Source organism: Mytilus edulis, chromosome 3 (genome assembly GCF_963676685.1).
Source record: "Mytilus edulis chromosome 3, xbMytEdul2.2, whole genome shotgun sequence".
NCBI lineage: Eukaryota > Metazoa > Mollusca > Bivalvia > Mytilida > Mytilidae > Mytilus > Mytilus edulis.
Genome location: NC_092346.1, coordinates 69095249 through 69119285, shown reverse-complemented (window position 1 = coordinate 69119285; position 24037 = coordinate 69095249). Strand labels below are relative to the sequence as shown.

The window sequence follows — 24037 nt, the reverse complement described above, 5'->3', positions numbered from 1 at the left end:
GTGTAACAAAACAATAAGAAATAAGATGTTATCATAAAACTAGTAGAACTGATCATTTACATATTGTTCACTTACCTGAAGACTGCTAAAGGCTGTACTCAAATGAACTGCAAATACTATGACTAGAATTATCAAACTAATTAACAAATCTGACTGTAACCTTTCACTCTGAAAATAAAATATATGATTTAATATTTATAGTATTGAGGGTGAATTTTGAAGATGAATGAATGTCATGTTTGTTTTTCTTTAACTGTTTTGTTATAAATTAGGCCATTAGTTTCTCTATTGAAATGTTTCCTTTTTTTCTTGTCAGGGCTTTTTATATCCAACTGTACATCATGGTTTTTTCTCATTGTTGAAGGCTGTACAGTTGCTCATAACTGCTTACATCCAATTCATTTGAACTTTTCTGGTTTATTTTCTCATTGGCAATCATACTGCATCTCCTTATTTCTATATAGCTTTTACTATATATATTGGACATGTCATAGAGTACAGGCACTCAACTCTTATGATTCTGTAGGAAAATACAAAGAGAACCAGTTTATAATACTATAGTACTAACTGGGCTTTTCTCATTGTTGAATGCCATACAGTGATCTATTTTCATAGTTGTTAATTTCTGTGTCATTTAGTCTCTTGTGGAGAGATGTCTCATTGGCAATCATACCACATCTTCTTTTTTATAATTATAGATAATATTGAAATAAATCATTTATATTTTATTAATTATCTCTCTACTGCTGATGGTTCTGTATACTCACAACACACTGTTTAAGTTTCTCTGGTAAAGGATCTTCAAGATCTTTCTCATCAACTTCATCCTCTTTCTGACTACTACATATCAAATCTTTTACAAGCATCCTGTTGATTAAAATGACAACTAGTATATATTTATCTCAAAGCTTAGCTACCAAGTTATATTCGTACTTCAACATCAACACAGATTCTTCAGGTCTCATGTGTCTTAAATCACTAAAAGCAGATGTCATTTTGCTAACTGTAAATCATTTAATTCTGAATATAAAAAAAATACTATTATTGTGTTTATCAGGGTTTCCCCTGGGTCAATTATTTTTTTCGCCACTTCTTTCGCCAAAACAATATATTTTTCGCCACTTTATTATTTTTTTCGCCAAGTAACACAAATATATATTTTTTTTACTTCAAATTTTCCTTTTTTCCAGCCCCCCCCTCCCCCCTCAATAAGAAGTGTTTTTTACAACAAAAGGAAGCATCTTATCACTTGGAATGTAAGGTGTAGTCATTACATTGAAGGGTTACTCTCATGCCAACCTTTTGAATAGATTTCTTCATAACGACAGTTTTCTTTTCTAGACTATCGTAAATAAGTAAAACGATATGCTTGAAACACGTGTGTAACTGAAACGACTTTGAAGTTCCCATTCAAATCAATGACCTATTTGAAAGTTAAATGATAAAGTTTTAAATCAGAGACCTTTCTTGCTTTAGACCATTTTTCGTCATAACAACAATTTTCTTTTCTGGACTATCAAAGGAAGCGTAAAAATTTTGCTTCAAACATGTGCGTCGCAAAGTGGTTAATAAATCCCTTTTGTGACATGTGACAGAAGCCATTTAACAATATCATTTTGTCATATCATACAATTTACACCTTTATTAATTAGTCCTTTGATGTCGATAGCTATGAATGTAATCAGCTGATTATTGATTTTCTGTCAAAATCATAACGAGTTCAAGGTGAATTCCGAGTATTGTCTGATCGGTAAAGTCAGAGAAACCCGAAAAAAGTAAATAAACAAGATGGCTGAAAATAAATCGTTATATATTTCTTTCGCCAAATTCTTTCGCCAATAACGAATTTTAATCGCCACAATTATAGTTTTTTCGCAAGTTGCGAAAATGGCGACCGCCAGCGGAAACCCTGGTGTTTATTAAGCTTTAATAAATTAGATGAATTCAAGACTAACCACAAGACTCTTTTGAGTCTGGAACCTCTCCTCAGATGGTAGGGAGAAATAAATGACTGAGGACTTACAACAAGACTTTTGAATCACTGGTAACTATTCTGAGATGGTGTGAGTGAAATAACTGACTGAGGACTTACCACAAGACACTTGGATCACTGGCACCTCTACTGAGATGATATGAGTGAAATAACTGACTGAGGACTTACCACAAGACACTTGGATCACTGGCACCTCTACTGAGATGATATGAGTGAAATAACTGACTGAGGACTTACCACAAGACACTTGGATCACTGGCACCTCTACTGAGATGGTATGAGTGAAAAAACTGACTGAGGACTTACCACAAGACACTTGGATCACTGGCACCTCTACTGAGATGGTATGAGTGAAATAACTGACTGAGGACTTACCACAAGACACTTGGATCACTGGCACCTCTACTGAGATGGTATGAGTGAAATAACTGACTGAGGACTTACCACAAGACACTTGGATCACTGGCACCTTTACTGAGATGATATGAGTGAAATAACTGACTGAGGACTTACCACAAGACACTTGGATCATTGGTATCTCTACTGAGATGGTATGAGTGAAATAACTGACTGAGGACTTACCACAAGACACTTGGATCACTGGCACCTCTACTGAGATGGTATGAGTGAAATAACTGACTGAGGACTTACCACAAGACACTTGGACCACTGACACCTTTACTGAGATGGTATGAGTGAAATAACTGACTGAGGACTTACCACAAGACACTTGGATCACTGGCACATCTACTGAGATGGTATGAGTGAAATAACTGACTGAGGACTTACCACAAGACACTTGGATCACTGGTATCTCTACTGAGATGGTATGAGTGAAATAACTGACTGAGGACTTACCACAAGACACTTGGATCACTGGCACCTCTCCTGAGATGGTATGAGTGAAATAACTGACTGAGGACTTACCACAAGACACTTGGATCACTGGCACCTCTACTGAGATGATACGAGTGAAATAACTGACTGAGGACTTACCACAAGACACTTGGATCACTGGTATTTCTACTGAGATGGTATGAGTGAAATAACTGACTGAGGACTTACCACAAGACACTTGGATCACTGGCACCTCTACTGAGATGGTATGAGTGAAATAACTGACTGAGGACTTACCACAAGACACTCGGATCACTGGTATCTCTACTGAGATGATATGAGTGAAATAACTGACTGAGGACTTACCACAAGACACTTGGATCACTGGCACCTCTACTGAGATGGTATGAGTGAAATAACTGACTGAGGACTTACCACAAGACACTTGGATCACTGGCACCTCTACTGAGATGGTATGAGTGAAATAACTGACTGAGGACTTACCACAAGACACTTGGATCACTGGTATATCTACTGAGATGGTATGAGTGAAATAACTGACTGAGGACTTACCACAAGACACTTGGATCACTGGCACCTCTACTGAGATGGTTTGAGTGAAATAACTGACTGAGGACTTACCACAAGACACTTGGATCACTGGCACCTACACTTGGATCACTGGTATCTCTACTGAGATGATATGAGTGAAATAACTGACTGAGGACTTACCACAAGACACTTGGATCACTGGCACCTCTACTGAGATGGTATGAGTGAAATAACTGACTGAGGACTTACCACAAAACACTTGGATCACTGGCACCTCTACTGAGATGGTATGAGTGAAACAACTGACTGAGGACTTACCACAAGACACTTGGATCACTGGCACCTCTACTGAGATGGTATGAGTGAAATAACTGACTGAGGACTTACCACAAGACACTTGGATCACTGGCACCTCTACTGAGATGGTATGAGTGAAATAACTGACTGAGGACTTACCACAAGACACTTGGATCACTGGTATCTCTACTGAGATGATATGAGTGAAATAACTGACTGAGGACTTACCACAAGACACTTGGATCACTGGCACCTCTACTGAGATGGTATGAGTGAAATAACTGACTGAGGACTTACCACAAAACACTTGGATCACTGGCACCTCTACTGAGATGGTATGAGTGAAATAACTGACTGAGGACTTACCACAAGACACTTGGATCACTGGCACCTCTACTGAGATGGTATGAGTGAAATAACTGACTGAGGACTTACCACAAGACACTTGGATCACTGGCACCTCTACTGAGATGGTATGAGTGAAATAACTGACTGAGGACTTACCACAAGACACTTGGATCACTGGCACCTCTACTGAGATGGTATGAGTGAAATAACTGACTGAGGACTTACCACAAGACACTTGGATCACTGGCACCTCTACTGAGATGGTATGAGTGAAATAACTGACTAAGGACTTACCACAAGACACTTTGATCACTGGCACCTCTACTGAGATGGTATGAGTGAAATAACTGACTGAGGACTTACCACAAGACACTTGGATCACTGGCACCTCTACTGAGATGGTATGAGTGAAATAACTGACTGAGGACTTACCACAAGACACTTGGATCACTGGCACCTCTACTGAGATGGTGTGAGTGAAATAACTGACTAAGGACTTACCACAAGACACTTGGATCACTGGTATCTCTACTGAGATGGTATGAGTGAAATAACTGACTGGGGACTTACCACAAGACACTTGGATCACTGGCACCTCTACTGAGATGATATGAGTGAAATAACTGACTGAGGACTTACCACAAGACACTTGGATCACTGGCACCTCTACTGAGATGGTATGAGACAGCAACAATCATTGCACATAAAATAGAAAATACTGCATTCTGGGCACATTCTGCTTCACATTGACCATGACATGTTCCTACCTGAAACAAGGTAGTAAGATACAACAATAAGATTTACAATTTCAAATGTAACACTATCTAGAGTACTAAGTATTTTCAACATGTGAATATATATACATGTATGTAAAGAATTATCAAATAAAAAGTTTTTAAAGAGAAGATTATAAAATTCAAAATTGTTTTTATACAGTCCGATGTAATAACCAGGTATAACTTACCTGTGCAGCTAAATAACAGAAAGGGTAGAGAAAAGCTGTTGCAATTATACTTCTACAAAACACATATATTGATGATCCTAGGCTGACTGTGGCTGAAAAATACATGTACATGTATCAAATAAAATAAATAATGCAGGACTTTAATCAATATTTTACTTTTTATGGTGTCATTCATGGGTGTGTTACTATATCATTCATATGTATTCTAAGAACTTTTTCTTGTTGCTTACCCAATGTCTTTACTGATGTTATGTTTTTTTCATGAATATAGTTTAATTTAAAAAGATCAATTAAACCAAAAGGAATACTCAAAATTTTTCTGACACCGACTTTCTTTACATATTTGATCTGTTTAAAAATATGTAAAGTGAATATTTGTCCACTTAATGATATCAGATATGCTCTACCGTAGAAAAAACTCAGATTACTTACCATTACCTCCAAATAGATGCATATCAAGCTGCTCAAATAGATACATTAGAAATGTATTGACTTGAGGCAGAAGTCCTACTGTAAAAATCACAGGGAAAAACAAAACTAATACTGAAATAAAAAATTCAAAACAACATATAAATTCTCTTAATTTTTTAGAGTAAACTAACTTTTTCTTGTGGATACTTTCTTTTGGGACTTGTGGTCTTTTAATACAGGTTAAACATCAGACTAGAAGGAACCATTTTGCATGAGTTCTATGCACATTTGTTTTACTGTATTGGTCTCATGTGTACCTCTATCATTGTATGCAATATGATAAATGAAAAAGAGTTGTGTTTTTCTAGCTTGATTTTATAAATTCTTCCACATATTTTTTCATCACAAGAAAAGGTTTCAGTTATATTTAGTCCAATCTCATCTGCATACTATTTTTCTTCTGCATTTCACATACTTTTGTTTGTTATTTAAAAACAGCAGTTCTGTGTACAGGCAATATTTAAATAATTATATATATACAACTCGTCTAAACATCAACCCAACAATGTTAGATCTGTAAATTTGCTTTCGCAAATTTTTGGTTCTTCCCTCGCCGGGATTCGAACCCATGCTACTGTATATCATTAAACTTAAAAATCATTTGTAATTTATTGATCAATGGCTCTGGTATAGAAGTCCTGATTTTGAACTTATAAATACATTGTTTGATTGTCAATGAGGTCAAAATCTACTTATAAATTGTCAACTGCAAATTATAATGTGTTTTACCAGCAATGGTGTGATTCAACTTTACCTTTAAGTAGATCTCTGGTAAATCTCAGAGATGATACCATTCCAAATGGCATACCATAAACATCTACAGGGTTAGGTGAGGCAAAGCTAAGTGCATAGTCCAGCAGCAACATAAGGCCACAACATACACAGAAATAAAATGGACGGCTGAATACAACTAATCTGTTATACCCCTAGAAAAAAGAATATTACATTTATGTATATGAATACATCAGCAAAATACTAAAAATATTTATATAACAATAAAAGCGCAAATAACAATATACATGTATAAGATGAAGGCTTAGGAAAAGAAATTTGAAATATTTCAAGGCATCAGAATGTTGATTAATTAGAATTTGCTAACAGGGCTATTATCATAGATTAAGTACTAAGAATCTCGTAAGAATTGATAACTTACATGTGTAGGAGAAGCAGCATCTGGTTGTACACTCTGTAAATGTATATAATACATATGTTAATACATTATAAATCTACATCAGCTAACCTGCTGAACACAATTACCAAATTCTGAATTAAAAAACTTTCTGTTTTCTTACCATAACTTCAAAATAATTGTGCTTTCATTTTTCTAATTAGAAATAGACTAAACCTGTATACAATTCTTCAATTTTTTTTAAATCTTCATAACAAAATAAAAATCAATGTGAATTTTGAAATTGTTAAATATTATACTTATTGTTTTTTTTTAGAATTTCAAACTAGAGGCTCTCAAGAGCCTGTGTCGCTCACCTTGGTCTATGTGCATATTAAACAATGGACACAGATAAATTCATGACATAATTGTGTTTTGGTGATGGTGATGTGTTTATAGAATTTACTTTACTGAACATTCTTGTTGCTACAATTATCTCTATCTATAATGAACTTGGCCCAGTAATTACAGAGGAAAATATTTTCTAAAAATTTATGAAAAATGCTAAAAATTAACTATAAAGGGCAATAACTCCTATATATCATAGACTTAAGGGGTCAATTGACTATTTTGGTTATGAAAAACTTATTTGTAGATCTTGTTTTGCTGAACATTATTGCTGTTTACAGTTTATCACTATCTATAATAATATTCAAGACAATAACAAAAAATGATGATTGTGGCCAAGTTTGTATTAATTTAGCCCAGTAGTTTCAGAGGAGAAGATTTTTGTAAAAGATTACTAAAATTTACGAAAAATGGTTAAAATTTGACTATAAAGGGCAATAACTCCTAAAGGGGTCAACTGACCATTTCGTTCATGTTGACGTATTTGTAAATCTTACTTTGCTGAACATTATTGCTGTTTACAGTTTATCTCTATCTATAATAATATTCAAGATAATAACCAAAAACAGCAAAAATTCCCTAAAATTCCCAATTCAGGGGGCAGCAACCCAACAACGGTTTGTCAGATTCATCTGAAAATTTGAGGGCAGAAAGATCTTGAACTGATAAACAATTTTACCCCATGTCAGATTTGCTCTAAATGCTTTGGTTTTTGAGTTATAAGCCAAAAACTGCATTTTACCCCTATGTTCTATTTTTAGCCATGGCGGCCATCTTGGTTGGTTGGCCGGGTCACGCCACACATTTTTTAAACTAGATACCCCAATGATGATTGTGGCCAAGTTTGGTTTAATTTGGCCCAGTAGTTTCAGAGGAGAAGATTTTTGTAAAAGTTAACGACGACGGACGACGACGACGACGGACGACGGACGCCAAGTGATGAGAAAAGCTCACTTGGCCCTTCGGGCCAGGTGAGCTAAAAATCTTATGCAAGTTTTACATGTTGTAGTTCAGTGAACAACTATAACTATATTTCCTTTCACAGAACACCTACCTTCATAACAGAATACTGACAACCAGCAATTACAAAACAAAACATGAAGACCCAGAAATCATAATAAAAGTTTGCAGACAGCACCAGTGCCCCAACAGCACCTACAGCCACGGCTATTATCACAGCTATACTATTCTCTATTGTTGTTAAATTTCTGAAATCACAAACAAATTCTCCTATATAATTTCAAACTTAGGAAAACCACTTCACTAATGATTTCACTTGTTTTAATCAAATGTGAGCATAAAAAAATCAACTTATGACGGATTAATATAGTTTGCAAGACCACTATTAAAGGCCATAAGTCAAACTTTGATATACATCTTATCATTGAGTTTTCTGTTTCATTTGAATGTTTTTACCTAAAAAATATGTATCATTCAATAATTTTTTTTTACAGCAATAAATAATATTTATTCATAACCAAAACACCAACCTATTTTTATGGCAGGAGACAGACATATGTTTTTGTTGGCCTTAAAGGTCAATTATTTTTTAACAGAGTAAAGATGACCCATTATACAGCTGACGTAAATTGATCCAGTGTTCTCCCCAGGCCGTTTTAGGGCTGCGCTTGTCAGCGCTATCCAATGCAAATGCGTTGCTATATTTAAAAAAAAAAAATCAAATTTCCTGCTTATTTTTCACTTTGGATAACGTGATCGACTGGTTTACTATTTCTGAATGAATTATTTCTGTTGTTTTAAGTAACTCCGCGGGACCAGTCGAATAAATTTTACAAAATGGCCAATCTGAAAGATCAAAATAAACAAAGATTTCAACATTGACATCTATTTTTTTAATTTAAAGAATATATAGAGGCATATATGAATGAAAAGAGATGAAATAAATTGACCGCATTTCCCAATGACTCTCACAAACTTGTGTTACTAACTTTGAACAAGCAATGATTTTAACAACGATCGAAACACAGGGGTTTGTTATCCATACGAACCCTGAAAATTAGCAAGTCTTTGAAGTATTAGTTATCACCTATTCGAACTTATAATTGTTAAATCAGCAATTCTACAGTAATAAATAATTTTTACCATTTGAAAATGATTGAGAGGATATGATTAGAAAAACAAACCTGAAGCTGATACAACTTGAGAAATTCACTTTCTCGATGTCCAGCTTTGATGAAGCCATTTGAATATTATAATTTGTCTGTGATAAAACGTTAAGGTCAGAAAAATGAGAAATCATTATGCTAAAAATGTCAATTCCTGTCAAACATCGTTAGGTTAACAGTATACTGATACAGTGGGTTACAAAACCAAACACAGACATGACAGAAGCTGGCAATGACTTTATTGTTGCCAATGTTGGTCCTAAATGTTCTTCAACATCACCTGTTAGTGCTTAGAAATCTGCACATAGGCAGTCTGGTATAGACCCATCATGGAAAAAAACTTCTCCTTGGGTTTTATACACAGATAATATGAGATTATATGAATTTACAGTGGAGAAAAAAAGACTCTTCTTCTATATCCAGATAATAACATTAACAAACAATGGGGTAACTTCCATGAGCATGATGAGGACATCATTACAAGAGAAAACATCAATAACATAATATGAAAAAAACACATAACAAATCAATAACAATCAAACCGCGCACAGCAACAAAAGTACTGAGAATTGTCGAAAATTACGCGCTTACCACAGCGCTATCCAAAAATCCTCGGGAGAACACTGAATTGATCATTACTAACCTGTCTAACAATGCTAATAAAGCTAATCGATCAAATCTAATCTTTAAAAATTTCTTTGGAAGAAATTGGAATTTGTAGAAATGGTTTCTTTTTGGCTCTTTTATGCTTGCTTTTCCTGACGAATCAGAATCTGCAGAACTATCACATGCTGCACCAGCCATTCTTCTTCTTGTCATTAAAAGTTCCTCTATAGTTTGACGACCGACTGTTCCTGGAAGATCAAGCTCATCTAACACTGGTTCATCTTTTTTATCTTCCGTCTTTGAATCTATCATCACAGTTGAGCCAGATCCACTTGACGTATTACTCCAACTGTAATATTTTAAATGATTAAAACATAACTATCATAGGAAGGGTATAGAAACTCTGATTTCTTAGTTAATGACATAATACAGTGGATTGAAGGATATAAGACAACAAATCAAGTTTCTATCCTTTTGACACTAACAATTAAGTGTTGTTTCACAGTCTCCCTCACATTTTTTTTCAAATGATAGAACTCATCCAATATCATGATAATAGAAAACCTTTACTTGAAGTTTAAAAGGTATTAGACAATATATCCCTTCTTTCCTATCTAAAGGTTTCTACCCTTGAAGTATTTATACTTTTGGGTATTCAGTTATATTGTCTTGGACGCTACAATTGGCTCCAAATGTCAGACAAAATATTATACAAGTGTAAATACAACTACTTTAAAGGCATCAACAAGTGATGATAGACAGATGTACTAAATTATTCTTACCTGTCTGACCAGAAACTATTATCTACAGGAGTTTCATTGGCGGTAAAAGCTAATCCCGAACTGTTTTCCCCAAAGCTATAGGAAAACCATTTACCTGTAATATACAGAGTACATTATGTCATATCTTAAATCATAACTTTCTAAACAAAATGTTTTTTAATAACTTTTAAGAAACAGTGGGTCTTAACTGATGCATTATTTAATCCATAGACTGTAAATTAAATGTTTGTACAACTATCAATTAAACATTTGTTTACCATTTTCATCTTGGAACCAATGAAGAGCTCCTTCAGTTGTATCATCATGATTTGAAGCAGTATGAAACTTCCCCGATTGTCTAATGCTATCTCTGACACTACCTGGTGGTGAACCACTTCGCCTTACACGTCTTCTTGACTTTCCTACTCCTCGCTCTCTCTTTTTACTAAAAGTTAAGATTATGTATAACTTATAAATCAAGGAAAAGATCATCTTTATTAATAATTTTTGTTCAACACACCATTCATTGAAACTAAGAAAGTATATTTCGTTAATACATTTAACAATTATTTTCAAATTGCTATCACCAACTTAAGGTTATATTGACAATGATGATATTGATATGTATGTCCAACTTACCGAATTATAAATATTTAATATCAAAATTAAGAAAATAATAAAAAGATTTGTTAATTCTAAAACCATGATAATTGAAAACAAAGCAAAGTGATGACATGCATTTTATTGCAGGTAAAGGTTTGTGTAGCAGGTAATGGTTATTTACAGAAGGCAAGTTATCATATACGGTATTGTTACCTGTATTGTCTTTTCATCTTAGCTTAGATAAAGCTGCCGAAGCTATAAGGTAAAAGTGTGTCACAGTGTATGGTTGCCTGTCATGCCTTTTAATCTGATATAATGCTGCACAGGATATCAGGCAAAAGATTAAGTCAGATGGTAGTTACCTGTCTTTCCTTTTTATCTAAAATGTAGCTAAACTCACAGAGGACAAAAAAGTTCTTAAGATGTTATAGTTACCTGCCATTTATTTTTAATCTGAGATGAAGCTGCTAAAACTATCCTGACAGAAGGCAAATATTTGTCTGATATTATAGTTACCTGCCTTTCCTTTTGAGCTGAGATAATGCAGAGGCTATCCTAACAAAAGGCAAAAGTTACCTGCCACTTCTTTGAGGGGGCTCACGGCTATAAATCTTTTTTTTTTCTAATATAGGATTTCGCTATATTTTTCTAAAAATTTACTTTATCCTATACCTTGAAATGAAATAAAAATATGGGGTAACCGTTCATTTGAGCTCACAATCTGCCTTCAAATTGATTTTTTTGGTTGATTTTTGTACCATACCATAGAGTAACAACTAATTGTGTAATAAATAAAATTTGTAGTGTAAAAAAAAATGTTTAAATATTTGCTGATTTTTTTGGTACCTGCGAGCCTCCTTAATCATGTTAATAATCTGAAACTTAGCTGCTACATCTTTCCTTACAGAAGCAAACAATTTACTAAATTTTATACTTGCTTGGGTTACCTATTTAGCTGAAACTTTCACATTAAAACAAACAGAAGGAAGAAAAGGGAAGGGTCGATACAGGACCAATATGGACCCTTTCTCCCTTAAATTTCAAATCAGGATTTGTTTGCCATTTTCACTATGAATAAAAGATCAAACAATGACTATAAAGGAAAAAAGACTTTTAGCTAAGAACTTAATGACGTCATCAATCGAAAACAAATGATTCGCTTATCAATTTCCATTGGGTTTTACCATCAGAATTTTGCATCAGAATTATGCAGGTCAAGTATAAAAAAAAAGGGCTTTTGTTTGTTTCAACCAATTATCTATCCGACTTGAATATTTAGTTTGTCAAATCCTGGTCTCTTTGATTCCAAGGCATAAATTTGGTTGAAATCAAGAAATTTTGTAAACTTTCATTTTTTTAGTCAATTTGGGGTGTAAAGGTCAACTCCTTATAAGAAAAGCACGACAAAACTAGCTGTTATTTAATTTTTTTTACATTTTTATACATCAAATTGAAAGACTTTTAATCTTAAAATATCCTTACAGAACTTAGTCCTATTTCAGATATTATAATTACCTTCCATGCCTATTAATCTGAGATAAAGCTGATGAAGACCTTTATTACAACAGAAGGCAGGAATTTGTCAGATGTTATAGTTACCTGCCATGCCTTTTAATCTGAGATGAAGCTGCTGAAGCTATACTAACAGAGGGTAAAAGAGCAGAACTTTCTGTAGGTGACCCTGATTTAGAGTCGGGTGAACCTCTATCATGTTCTCCTAACCTTGGTGTACTTTCTCCTGTTGGATCTTCTGCACAGTCTGATTTACTTTTACCTAAAATAACATTATTCATAACATAAATAAACTGTGGATTCATTATTATTCCTGGAATACCAATTTTCATGGATTTTCTTGGTAAAAGCAAACCTATCATTCTATAATGTTCAACAAAGTACTAATTTACTATAGGTTTGTATTCAAATTTGTAAGGGTTCCCCGAAACCCAGAGTCTCGCCTACTTTTGCTGTTAATTGCAGGCTCAACAAAAATGAACCAAAAAAATAATAAAAATATTCCTCTCGATACTATGTTTTTATTATAAGAAGCTTCTGTCCCAGTTTGGTAAAGAAACAGAATAGTTTATGAATCTAATAAATGTTTTAAAAAATTTAATTGCGGACTGTATGTAATGTTACATGTAACTGGAAGAAAAACTAATTAGAAAAAAAAGGAGATGTGGTATTATTGCCAATGAGACAATCTCTACAAAAGACCAAAATGACACAGAAATTGACAACAATAGGTCACCGTACTGTATATGTAACTAGGTGACAAATTCATCCATAATTATGACAAACTTATAACCCTTCATCTCTCTATTTTGGCTGTTAGTTGTGTTAAAGTCTATAGCTAAAGGCCATGTCAATATGAGGAACATCAATAAAAGCACTATTCTCTTTATTTTGGGTGTAAGTTGTCAAATAGTTCAATGTGTAAAACCATTTCAGTGAATGTTAATATGAGGAACACCCACAAAAGAACTGTTCCTGTAATTTATTATTATTTGCAAATATTTCATAAAACTATAGCATTTATATCAACCCATCATAATATCAAATGATTCAATCAATTACATGTACTAAATTTTTACATATTAACATGTTAGTCCCATGAATGCAGATTTCTGACTCCTATAAGCATCAATACATGTGGAGAAAGGGAATGGGTCTATTTGGTCATAAAAGAAAGCATTTATCACATACAACTAGATTAATGGTATGCATAATAAACCCAATGCAAGTAAAGGGAAAATGTAAAACTGTCTGCACCTTACAAAAACAATTGTCAAATCTCCAAGGAAATCAATAAATTAATAAAGGGCTTTAGCGCATGATACACCCCTTGCTCTTTTAACTGTCTTTTATGCTTTAAATGAATTCATATGATCAACTAGAAATATATATACAAATCAAAAGGGATGTTACATTAATATATTCACCAAAGTTTCATAATATCCCCCTTTTTTAAGTATAAAAATTCATTACTTAAGAAAACGTAAAATCTAAAATTTATAAAAATGGAAAGGGAGCTTATATCAATAGATACAAACAATTTATCAAAGTTGCATAAAATTTTGTGAAAGTGTTAGTTATTGTCCCAAAATTGGAAAATCCCCCCTTTTTTAAGCATAAAAATTCATAACACGGAAATGTAAAATCTGAATTTTATAAAAATTGAAAGGGAGCTTACATCAATAGATATAAACAATTCACCAAAGTTTCATGGACATTGGTGAAAGCCTTTTTGAGTTATTGTCCGAAGTGTTGAAAATCACCCTTTTTTTTTATGAATAAAGCCCCATAAATCCAAAACTTAAAATCTGAAATTCATAAAAATTAAAAGGGAGCTTACATCAATAGATATAAACAATTCACCAAAGTTTCATGGACATTGGTGAAAGCCTTTTTGAGTTATTGTCCGAAGTGTTGAAAATCCCCCTTTTTTTTTATGAATAAAGCCCCATAAATCCAAAACTTAAAATCTGAAATTTATAAAAATTAAAAGGGAGCTTACATCAATAGATATAAACAATTCACCAAAGTTTCATGGACATTGGTGAAAGCCTTTTTGAGTTATTGTCCGAAGTGTTGAAAATCCCCCTTTTTTTTATGAATAAAGCCCCATAAATCCAAAACTTAAAATCTGAAATTTATAAAAATTGAAAGGGAGCTTACATCAATAGATATAAACAATTCACCAAAGTTTCATGGACATTGGTGAAAGCCTTTTTGAGTTATTGTCCGAAGTGTTGAAAATCCCCCTTTTTTTTATGAATAAAGCCCCATAAATCCAAAACTTAAAATCTGAAATTTATAAAAATTAAAAGGGAGCTTACGTCAATAGATATAAACAATTCACTTAAGTGTCATGGAAATTGGTGAAAGTGTTTTTGAGTTATTGTCCGAAGTGTGGACGACGTACGGACGGACGGACAGACGGACAGACAGATGGACGGACAAAGGTATACCATAATACGTCCCGTCTAAAAGACGGGCATATAAAAATGATTACCAAACCTAATTACTTTTTTTATTTTCAAGGGGAAGTAATAACATGTATGTTCATTAAACCTAGCCTAACAACTGCTGAGATCCACAAATAGTGTTAAATTTTGCTAATCCTTCATGCATGAAATATATTACACTGAATGTAAAGACACTTATGATTAGATTAAAATGTGTTATAAACTAAACTTCCTTACCATATATCCATTTTCAGCCTCAGCTGATCATTAGAATATTTTTTATTCAAAAATACATACATGTATCTCTGAATGTACATAGTTGGTTTTTTTTTATGAATAAATAAATTCAAAGGCCATGAAAAATTCATTAAATATCTGCTGCTGGATGATTTATAGATTTTCCAATAAGTTTGATATAGATATATTTAGGTGTGTAATTGATCTTGTGAATACCTATCAGTACATAATAAGTAACTTTGCCATTCTTACTAGTTGTTCTGTCTCGTCGTGGACTGTTACCATCTCTACTTCCTGATCTCCCTGCAATAAATATTGGTGTAATAAGTATATAATTATACAAGATTTTACATTTTTTAATAATTATAATTATTTAAATGAAAGTCATTCAAATGCCTAAATTTCATCTTTCAATAGTTTGTGTTGAAAAAATTACCATGTGTCTCATTATTAATTCTGTGTAGTGGATTTTGAATTAGTTTTAAACATATTTCAGCAATTAATTTTATCTTTTATTTAAAGCTACACATACATGATATATGACCTATGAATTCAAGAAATTGCAAGTAACAAAAAGGATTTTTTTTTCTTTTTATTCATATAAAAGAAAATCAAACACACCTTTGGCTTCAATAACAACTTTGAAGAGTTTCTTCATTTGTTCAGGATTATCTGATGTATCACTGAGTATCTCCATGATCTTGCGTCTGAAGTCTTCAGGATCTGGTAACTCTCCAGAAGATGGACTTCCTGCAGCACTCTCATCTAAAATAATTAAAAACATGTGACATGTTTTACATACAGGGATATGCACTTGTAGATTTCATACCTGTAAAATCAGTGTTAAACAACACATTATAGATCATTATAACTCCCACACAATATGTTTTTCTGTTGTTTATATCTATCTTAATAGATGTTTTACTTTAAATAATGTGTACATCAAAAGGCTGAAAATAATGTGTACATCAAAAGGCTGAAAATAATGTGTACATCAAAAGGCTGAAAATAATGTCTTACATGGATTCTTTACAGAAACTATGGAAATTAAATGATATTTTTGCTTTTACAAAAGAGGGCACTTAAATTCATTTACAACAAGGATAAAATCAAAAGATAGGTAGAAAGAAACATCTCCCTTTTTACATTTCTTTTTACCTGCAGGTGTAGGTTTTGGTATGGGAGGAAGTGGCCTAGTTGACGGCCTCTTTGGTATGGCACCTTGTTGTCTCATCATTTCAAGTTCATCAGCACTAGGTGAACTAGGAGTAGGTGTATCAGGCCGTTTATGCATGGCTCCTTGCTTAATTGCCTCAAGTTCATCAGCACTAGGTGTACTTGGAGTAGGCGTGTCTGTCTCCTTCAGGACTTCATACTTGACAGGAAATTGTGGACTAGTATCAATTATACTGTCCCCTTCATTAGTCATTGTACTTGAGGTATCAGACATGAAGTGATCTCTGTGTGAACCTATTTCCACTGAAATTTTAATTTAAATATTCTATATCTTTTATAAAAGGCAGCCAATTTCTATTTTAATTGCAAAAAGAAAGATATTAGATCTTTTTGGCTTATTTATTTTCAATTTTTACATTTGTAATACTGTAAATTAAGCAAATAGAATAATCTAGCATCAAGAAATGTTATAGTTGGTCATATAAATGTAATGTGTCTTTCATAATTTTATAGCATATTAATCCCAGTTGTTTTTCAAAGGCCTTATAATCTTTAACCTTACCTTCACCAGATGAAACAGAATCACTGTCAGTACTAAACAACCAATCAAGTCCCACAGTACTGCTTTTCTGAGACGCACCATCATTGTCCTTCACCTTTTGTGAATGTTTATGAATTAAAGGTAGGTCTTTGGGTTTACTAATTTTTCCTGACTCAAGTTTATCTGCATGAATTTTATGAATATCGCCTGCACTATTAGGTCTTGATTTCTTTTTATATGTTTTCTCTTTCTTTGGTACATCATTTGAACTTGACTGTTTATTTTTAGATGTTGATTGTTTGTCTTTAGATATTTTGCTTCCTTTTTCCTCTTCACAGTCTTTAGTTCTACTACTGTCTTTTGCGTCTTTTTTAATTGAATGTGATTTTAAATCTAAACCACAGCCTGCTGAAAAAGCTTTTGGTTTAAAAGGCATGAATGCACCATCTTGGGACATACTTCTTCTATACTTTGGTTTGTCAGCTTCATTTTCAGTATCCATTTTTTCTGAGATATCATCTCTTCTTGCATGTTTTGGACTTGACTCTAATTCTACAATCATCATCTCACAATTCGGTCTACTATGTTTTCTTTGTCTTATGATACACTCACTTTTAGGTCTAAACATATTACCACTAGCAATTTCATCATTAATATCAATTTTTACTTCCGATAATTTTGTTCCTTGAGGAAGTGACATGTTAGATCTGTTTTGTCTTGGTCTTTCACGATAGTATTCACCTCTTTCGACATCACTCTGAGCGCGTCTGACAGCTTTACGTCTCTTTTTAATCCTGTGTTTTCCATGAGGAGTCATATCTGAATCTGAATCCTCATGTTTATGATTGACAGCTTTGATTTCTCCATCCTCTAATTCGCCGTCAGAAATGTGATGATTTATTTCTACATGAGCTGTTGTAGTAATCTGACTTCCTCCTGCTAAATCTTTGTCAGAACTGTCCTCTGTAATAGAATACAAAATGAAAGTATTCAAAACAATTCTGATAAATCAAAAACATGTTTTTCTCACAGCTACATGCATATAGTGAAATAACTATCTTATGATCGCTAAATGGTTTTCAAAAGACAAAAGAACATCAATATATGTATTTGTAGAAGGCTTATGACAAATCTTTGTCATTTCACATGTATTTTCTAATTAAGCCTTTCAGGTGGTATGGGTGTCTTCCTCCATCTTGGATTGTAAAAAACAGAGAATCAAGGGTCCAGATTTTCCATCAAGTTAGCAAAATTTGATGCAGGAATGCAGATGTTTAATGTACATTTTCATTTAAAAGTACCAATTTATAAGAATATAACTTCTAAATATTGATATTTTTGCAAATGTTAATTATTTTTGGTTGTTTTTATTTTTTTTTTAAAATTGGCATTTTAAGGGGAGGTAACTCTAAAAAAAGTGCATTTTCTGAAGGATTCTGTATGGAATTTTCCTATTTTGTATTTTAGCCGGAAAAAACGTACGGTGACCCTATCTTTTCTTTTAATATTCTCAAAGCAGTGTCTGAAAGCTATCTCTTCCTGAAGTATTTAACAATTCTATCATTTTGTTTAGTTTCTAATCACAAAATGGTGTTTTTTCCTGTATAATCCATACAAAATGTGTGATTTTGTCCTGTCCTGTAGCTTGAGAAAATGCGCGGTGACCTACCATTTTTATTATATTTTTCAACATGTATCAATAGATACAACGTTTTGGCAAAGTATGAACAAATTCTATCATTTTTATTTTAGACTCCCATACCACCTTAAATATTTAAACAATGCTTTTTTTTTTAGTTTTTTTTTAATGAAAAGACATATTTTCCTAAGGAACAATATCACTATCCTTTACTGTTTTGTTTTTACAAACATGTATGTTTGTTACCTTTTGAACTGATTGTTCCGAAGTCATGAATTTGTTTTAATGATTCCTCTTGTTGTTGATCGATACTGTCAGTTTCATGTTCAGCCAAGGGAGCCTGGCTGCCTTTACCTGGAATAGACAAACACAACTATTTTGTATATCCTACTCATCATCATCATCATCATCATCATCATCATATCAACAGCGAGATGAATGCAACTTCTTCAATTTCAAACTTCCTGGGACACAATGATAATCCGTGTCAGATTGTCCTTACAAAATATGTCAAAATTTATAACTATAAACAAAGTATAAAATTAAAATCAAATTTGTGTCAGACAGTTTACAATTTTTGAAGGTGTTTATCATATCAAATAGTAACAGAAAGAATGTGATCATTAAATGCTATGTTTATTGAGTCAGTTGTTAACTTTAACCAGTAGACAGGGATCGAAATTAGCGGTGGTTTGGTGTTCCAAGACCAATAGAATTTGCATCGGTGAGTGATCCGGCATACCAAACACATTTACCTGCAAATCAATTACATGGTACTAAGGGGTAATAAGTATTACAATTGATCAAGTTTATTAATATCTCGGGTGAGCATCCTTCACAATATGTAAAAACTTCCATTTTCATTTATTATGTTAAGTGGACCGTGTAATTGGGGTCAAAAGTCATATTTGGCTGTAAACTTAGAAAGATCATACCATAAGCAACAAGTGTACTAAGTTTCAAGTTGATAGGACTTCAGCTTCATCAAAAACTACCTTGACCAAAAACTTAAACCTGAAACTCCCACTTTCATTTTCTATGTTCAATGGACCGTGAAATTGGGGTCAAAAGTCTAGTTTGGCTTTAAAATAAGAAAGATCATATCATTAGCAACAAGTGTACTAAGTTTCAAGTTGATTGGACTTCAGCTTCATCAAAAACTACCTTGACCAAAAACTTTAACCTGAAACTCCCACTTTCATTTTCTATGTTCAATGGACTGTGAAATTGGGGTCAAAAGTTTTATTTGGCTTTAAAATTAGAAAGATCATATCATAAGCAACAAGTGTACCAAGTTATAAGTTGATTGGACTTCAGCTTCATCAAAAACTACCTTGACCAAAAACTTTAACCTGAAGCAGGACGAACGAACGAACGAACGGACGAACGGAGCCACAGACCAGAAAACATAATGCCCCTCTACTATCGTAGGTGGGGCATAAAAATGAACATCTATCATTTATATAAGTGTTTGTCAAATGAATGTCATTTTTGCAGGTCCAGTAGATATGGAGCAGAATCTAGATATTTCAGTCAACTGGTCCATCTGGCCAGTAAACAAAAAGCTAAAATTTGACACCTGAGCAGAATATTTTTGAATAAACAGTTTACCTTGTTTATTGATTAGATTAACTTCAACCTGACTATTTTTCTCTTCACTTGAATTACTAGGATCAGATGGAGTAATATTTATATCATCAATTCGTCGGATTGTTGCCATTTCTATTGCCTCTCCTTCTATGGACATCTGTACTGGTACCGAATTACTGCTAGATCTATAAAAATGCAAATCATTTTTCAAATAGAAGAATAAATATAAAGAAGGGGTGACAACTGTAGAGAATACTGAAATTTCGTATGAAAAGAACATAATCAGGTCAAAAATATGCCAACCAGAGCTCTTCTAGGTCTCAATATCTACAATTTCTTTTAAAAAAAAAGGCAAAGATATGCAGTGATAGTGAACATGGTGATTTTTTTTAATTTTACCTAAAAAAAATAACTTTTTAAACAATGAGACTTGGACAGAGAATTGTCTGATTGGTAAATCATAACAAATCTTCTTATTCACATTTAAAACCTTTTAGTTTGAAGAAATTCACTAACAACAACTTAAAATGACTGTGACATTTATGATTATGTATAAATATTACAAACCCAACAACTGCTGGTTTGTTTTCTTTGTTTTCCTCTTCATTTTTGTCTGATTTGTCTTCTATAACTTCACTAGTATCAAACATGTGATGTATTCTAAAGTTGAATATTTTGATGATGGTAAATATAGCTCCAATTACACAGCAATATATTGTCCATACTACCAGGGATGGTTCCAATGTCTAAACAGAAAACACAAATTTAATACCATCAAAACTTTAAATTCCTAGAACTTGTGATAAAAGTGAAGGAAAAAAGTTTTATATACATGTAATCCTTATACGAATCGTACCTTTCAAATTATGAATACATTTCATGTAGTACAGTAGACTCCACCTAATCGGATATCGGTTAATCGAATATATCGGCTATTGTAATATTATTTCAAAACACAGAACCATTCCCGATACATTTCAGTCAAAATACATCGGATAATCGAATATCGGTTATTAGAATATATCGGCTAATTGGATAGAAATATTCAAGGAAAATGTGTGAAAACCATGTACAATCGAATATTTTGAAATAATTTTATATTTTTTTTTACAGGAAATGAAGCCGGAAGTTACGCCATTACGAAGTTTAAGAAAACTTCAGTACAGAAATGTTTCATTTTATTAATAAAAACGATCTTTCATAGTCAAATAAAGCATATTTTTTTTTATTGTCTTGTTTATTTCATGAATTTGATATTATATTCTGCCCAAGATGTGTTTGTTGTGTTTATCCAAATGTGATCGTTATCATTTACTTCACAAACAATGACACGACAGAGATTTTTATCAGAAATGATAAACTGTGCGTGATGTTCATCAATATTTATTAAATATGAATGAACTGTACCTCTTTCTCAACAATTTATTAAAATATAAAGAACTCCCGTGTAAAAACAAGGAATCGTGTGTCAATAGCATGTCCCAGGTGAAATAGAATTATGTAACTTGTACTTTCCTAATTTACATAATATTCAGCCTTTTATTTTGAACCACGACAGATAAGATAGAAAAGCAAAAAAAATTTACTCATCTTGATGCCCAATTTTATAATCATAAACATAGTTGTATTACTTGAAATTGGAAATGGGTTTCATAAATAAAACACTGTAGAAAATTAGATCCGAGTACAGTTAGAATTTTATAGTCAGCATGAATTTGTAGCTATTAATAGAATTTACCTGTGGCCTACTTCCGAGAATTCATAGCTATTTTTAGCTTTTACCTGTTTTAACACACTAATCAAACAAATCACGCAAAAACAACTAGTCACATTATTTAAATGGTACATATTTTATTCAGATAATCAACACATAATTAATAATCAATAGACTGACAGATAAACAAAATACATTATTATCAACTGATCGATCTGTTACTCAATCAACCGAATTATCCGAACTTGTACCTGAAAAAACAATGAGATTAGTTACAAATTTCCATTAATAAAGCAGCTATAATAGCTATTGGTATCTTAGGGTTGTGTCTGTCAATTTTGAAAGAAAAATTGGAGGAATATACGTTCATCGGCTAATTGAATATATCGGACAATCGGATATTTTTAGCTGACATTTTGGGTATCCGATTGGCCAGAGTCTACTGTACAATGTTACTGTAGATTTAAGAAATAATTATTAACATAATTGACAAAACTATGCTAACTTTAATACAATTAAAACCAGTATAGATATTCACAAGAGAAGGAGCGCTCAATTATGTCTGTGATATCTAGTAATGACTAAAAATAAAACCATTTTACAGTGTATCATACATGTACATGTATGTTTTTAGCATGTTTAGTTGTAATTAAAAGTTGATTAAAAACCTGTGAAGAAATTATTAATAGTAAATTATTTAGAAAAAAATAGATTCAGGTGAAAAATATGAAAGTTACAGGTATTTATGTCCATGTTTTGTATAATCATGGCAGGTAACTCGGACTATAAAAATTCTACTTCATTTTCAGTTACAGAAAAACAATCAACATACTGTGATTTATATAGCAGGAAGTACTTGTTATCTCTTTGCTATTACTTTTTAGATGTGTATTAGCTTTTGTTTCTAATCTTTAAACTTACAAGATGAAGAATTAGTGGGAATACAAGTAATGACATCCATAGATACAAATGAAATGTATTGGAAAAGATGCTTTGATGAGGGTCGTAGAACCAGCCTCCTGTGACTGATGCCCAGATTCCTTGGCGCAGGATGTCTATCACATGCGACCCCATAATATATCTTTAAATTTGGGGCAAGTCAAGCTAGTACATTCATCTTTCAAGTCATTGTTTCAAGAATTGGGACTAAAACTCATTAAAACTGTGAGTAACAATTTTCGCTTTCACATTGGAAGCCATTTTCTGTTGATACCGTTCAATTCTCGTGGACGTGACTATCGATTTTTTTAATTGGAGTTGTTTCCCTTTGTCCATCTAATTTTTGTACTTTTATGAACCAAAATGTGGAACCAATTTAGGATCTTTTGACCCAAATTTATGATTTATTAACATTGTTTTTCTAAAAATGATTAAACAGAATTGCATCAGTGGTAGTGTTCTCGTATCACATTGAATGATGGTTTTCCAATGTCCCTCCAGATTTGAGGAAATAAGACGTTGCGGCAATGTACTAAGTCGTTTTGGTAATATTACATTTGCATACCTTTTATAACTTTAAAAATAGCTTTATTTCACTTTTATAGAAACGCAATAGTTCGTCGCTCTTAACCCTCGTAAATATTCTATCCATGTTTTCTATCTCTAGAAATCTATATTATAGTGCTACAGGAACCAATTTTCGATTAGATATACACTGAGTTTTACTGTTTGTTCATCTTTTTTAGGCAACCACCAACATTCCCCTATATAATTTACGATCCTTTAATCTACACAAAATAACATAATCAAACAACAAGATGACAGCTAGTCTTTTCAATTAACCATCAAGTTGGTTGGTTTATTATTAGACACTTATTTTTCAATCACTTTGGCACTTATATTATCACTGAGCTAATCCAATTATTAGACTAATTTAATATACAAACGCATCTGTAGTGCAAATGATTATCGTATACAATAATTATAATTGGTCCAGTATTATTCTAGTATTTTAAAGCAAAACAATACATTCATTTATGTTTGGTTTTTTTTCAAATCATTTTCTATCGACCATTTGGCATATTAGAGAAGGGTGTATGTATTTTGATCTACTTTAATGGAGACTTAATCTAATCATTAGATATAAAAATAATAAAATTGA

General features: G+C 32.7%; 1 protein-coding gene and 1 pseudogene across 2 annotated transcripts in view; one reads left to right on the top strand and one right to left on the bottom strand.

The window, feature by feature from the left end:
* Positions 1-23169, bottom strand: part of LOC139517270 (pecanex-like protein 1) — a 46667-nt gene extending 23498 nt beyond the window's left edge. The window contains exons 1-20 of one of the 2 annotated variants that reach the window (XM_071308159.1): positions 22858-23169; positions 20790-20968; positions 20244-20407; positions 18879-18986; positions 17015-17956; positions 16435-16755; positions 15898-16041; positions 15529-15579; positions 12674-12848; positions 10750-10916; positions 10493-10586; positions 9748-10059; positions 8033-8186; positions 6616-6648; positions 6217-6388; positions 5424-5534; positions 4992-5083; positions 4667-4794; positions 768-867; positions 76-168 (exon numbers count right to left, since the gene is read on the bottom strand). In XM_071308159.1, coding sequence (XP_071164260.1) covers positions 76-168; positions 768-867; positions 4667-4794; positions 4992-5083; positions 5424-5534; positions 6217-6388; positions 6616-6648; positions 8033-8186; positions 9748-10059; positions 10493-10586; positions 10750-10916; positions 12674-12848; positions 15529-15579; positions 15898-16041; positions 16435-16755; positions 17015-17956; positions 18879-18986; positions 20244-20407; positions 20790-20968; positions 22858-23010 — 3693 coding nt within the window. In that variant the 5' untranslated portion in view covers positions 23011-23169. The remainder of the gene's footprint in view (positions 1-75; positions 169-767; positions 868-4666; positions 4795-4991; positions 5084-5423; positions 5535-6216; positions 6389-6615; positions 6649-8032; positions 8187-9747; positions 10060-10492; positions 10587-10749; positions 10917-12673; positions 12849-15528; positions 15580-15897; positions 16042-16434; positions 16756-17014; positions 17957-18878; positions 18987-20243; positions 20408-20789; positions 20969-22857) is intronic. The other variant, XM_071308160.1, reaches the window with a different exon arrangement.
* Positions 880-4227, top strand: LOC139518176 (uncharacterized; annotated as a pseudogene).
* Positions 23170-24037: the final 868 nt, after the last annotated feature.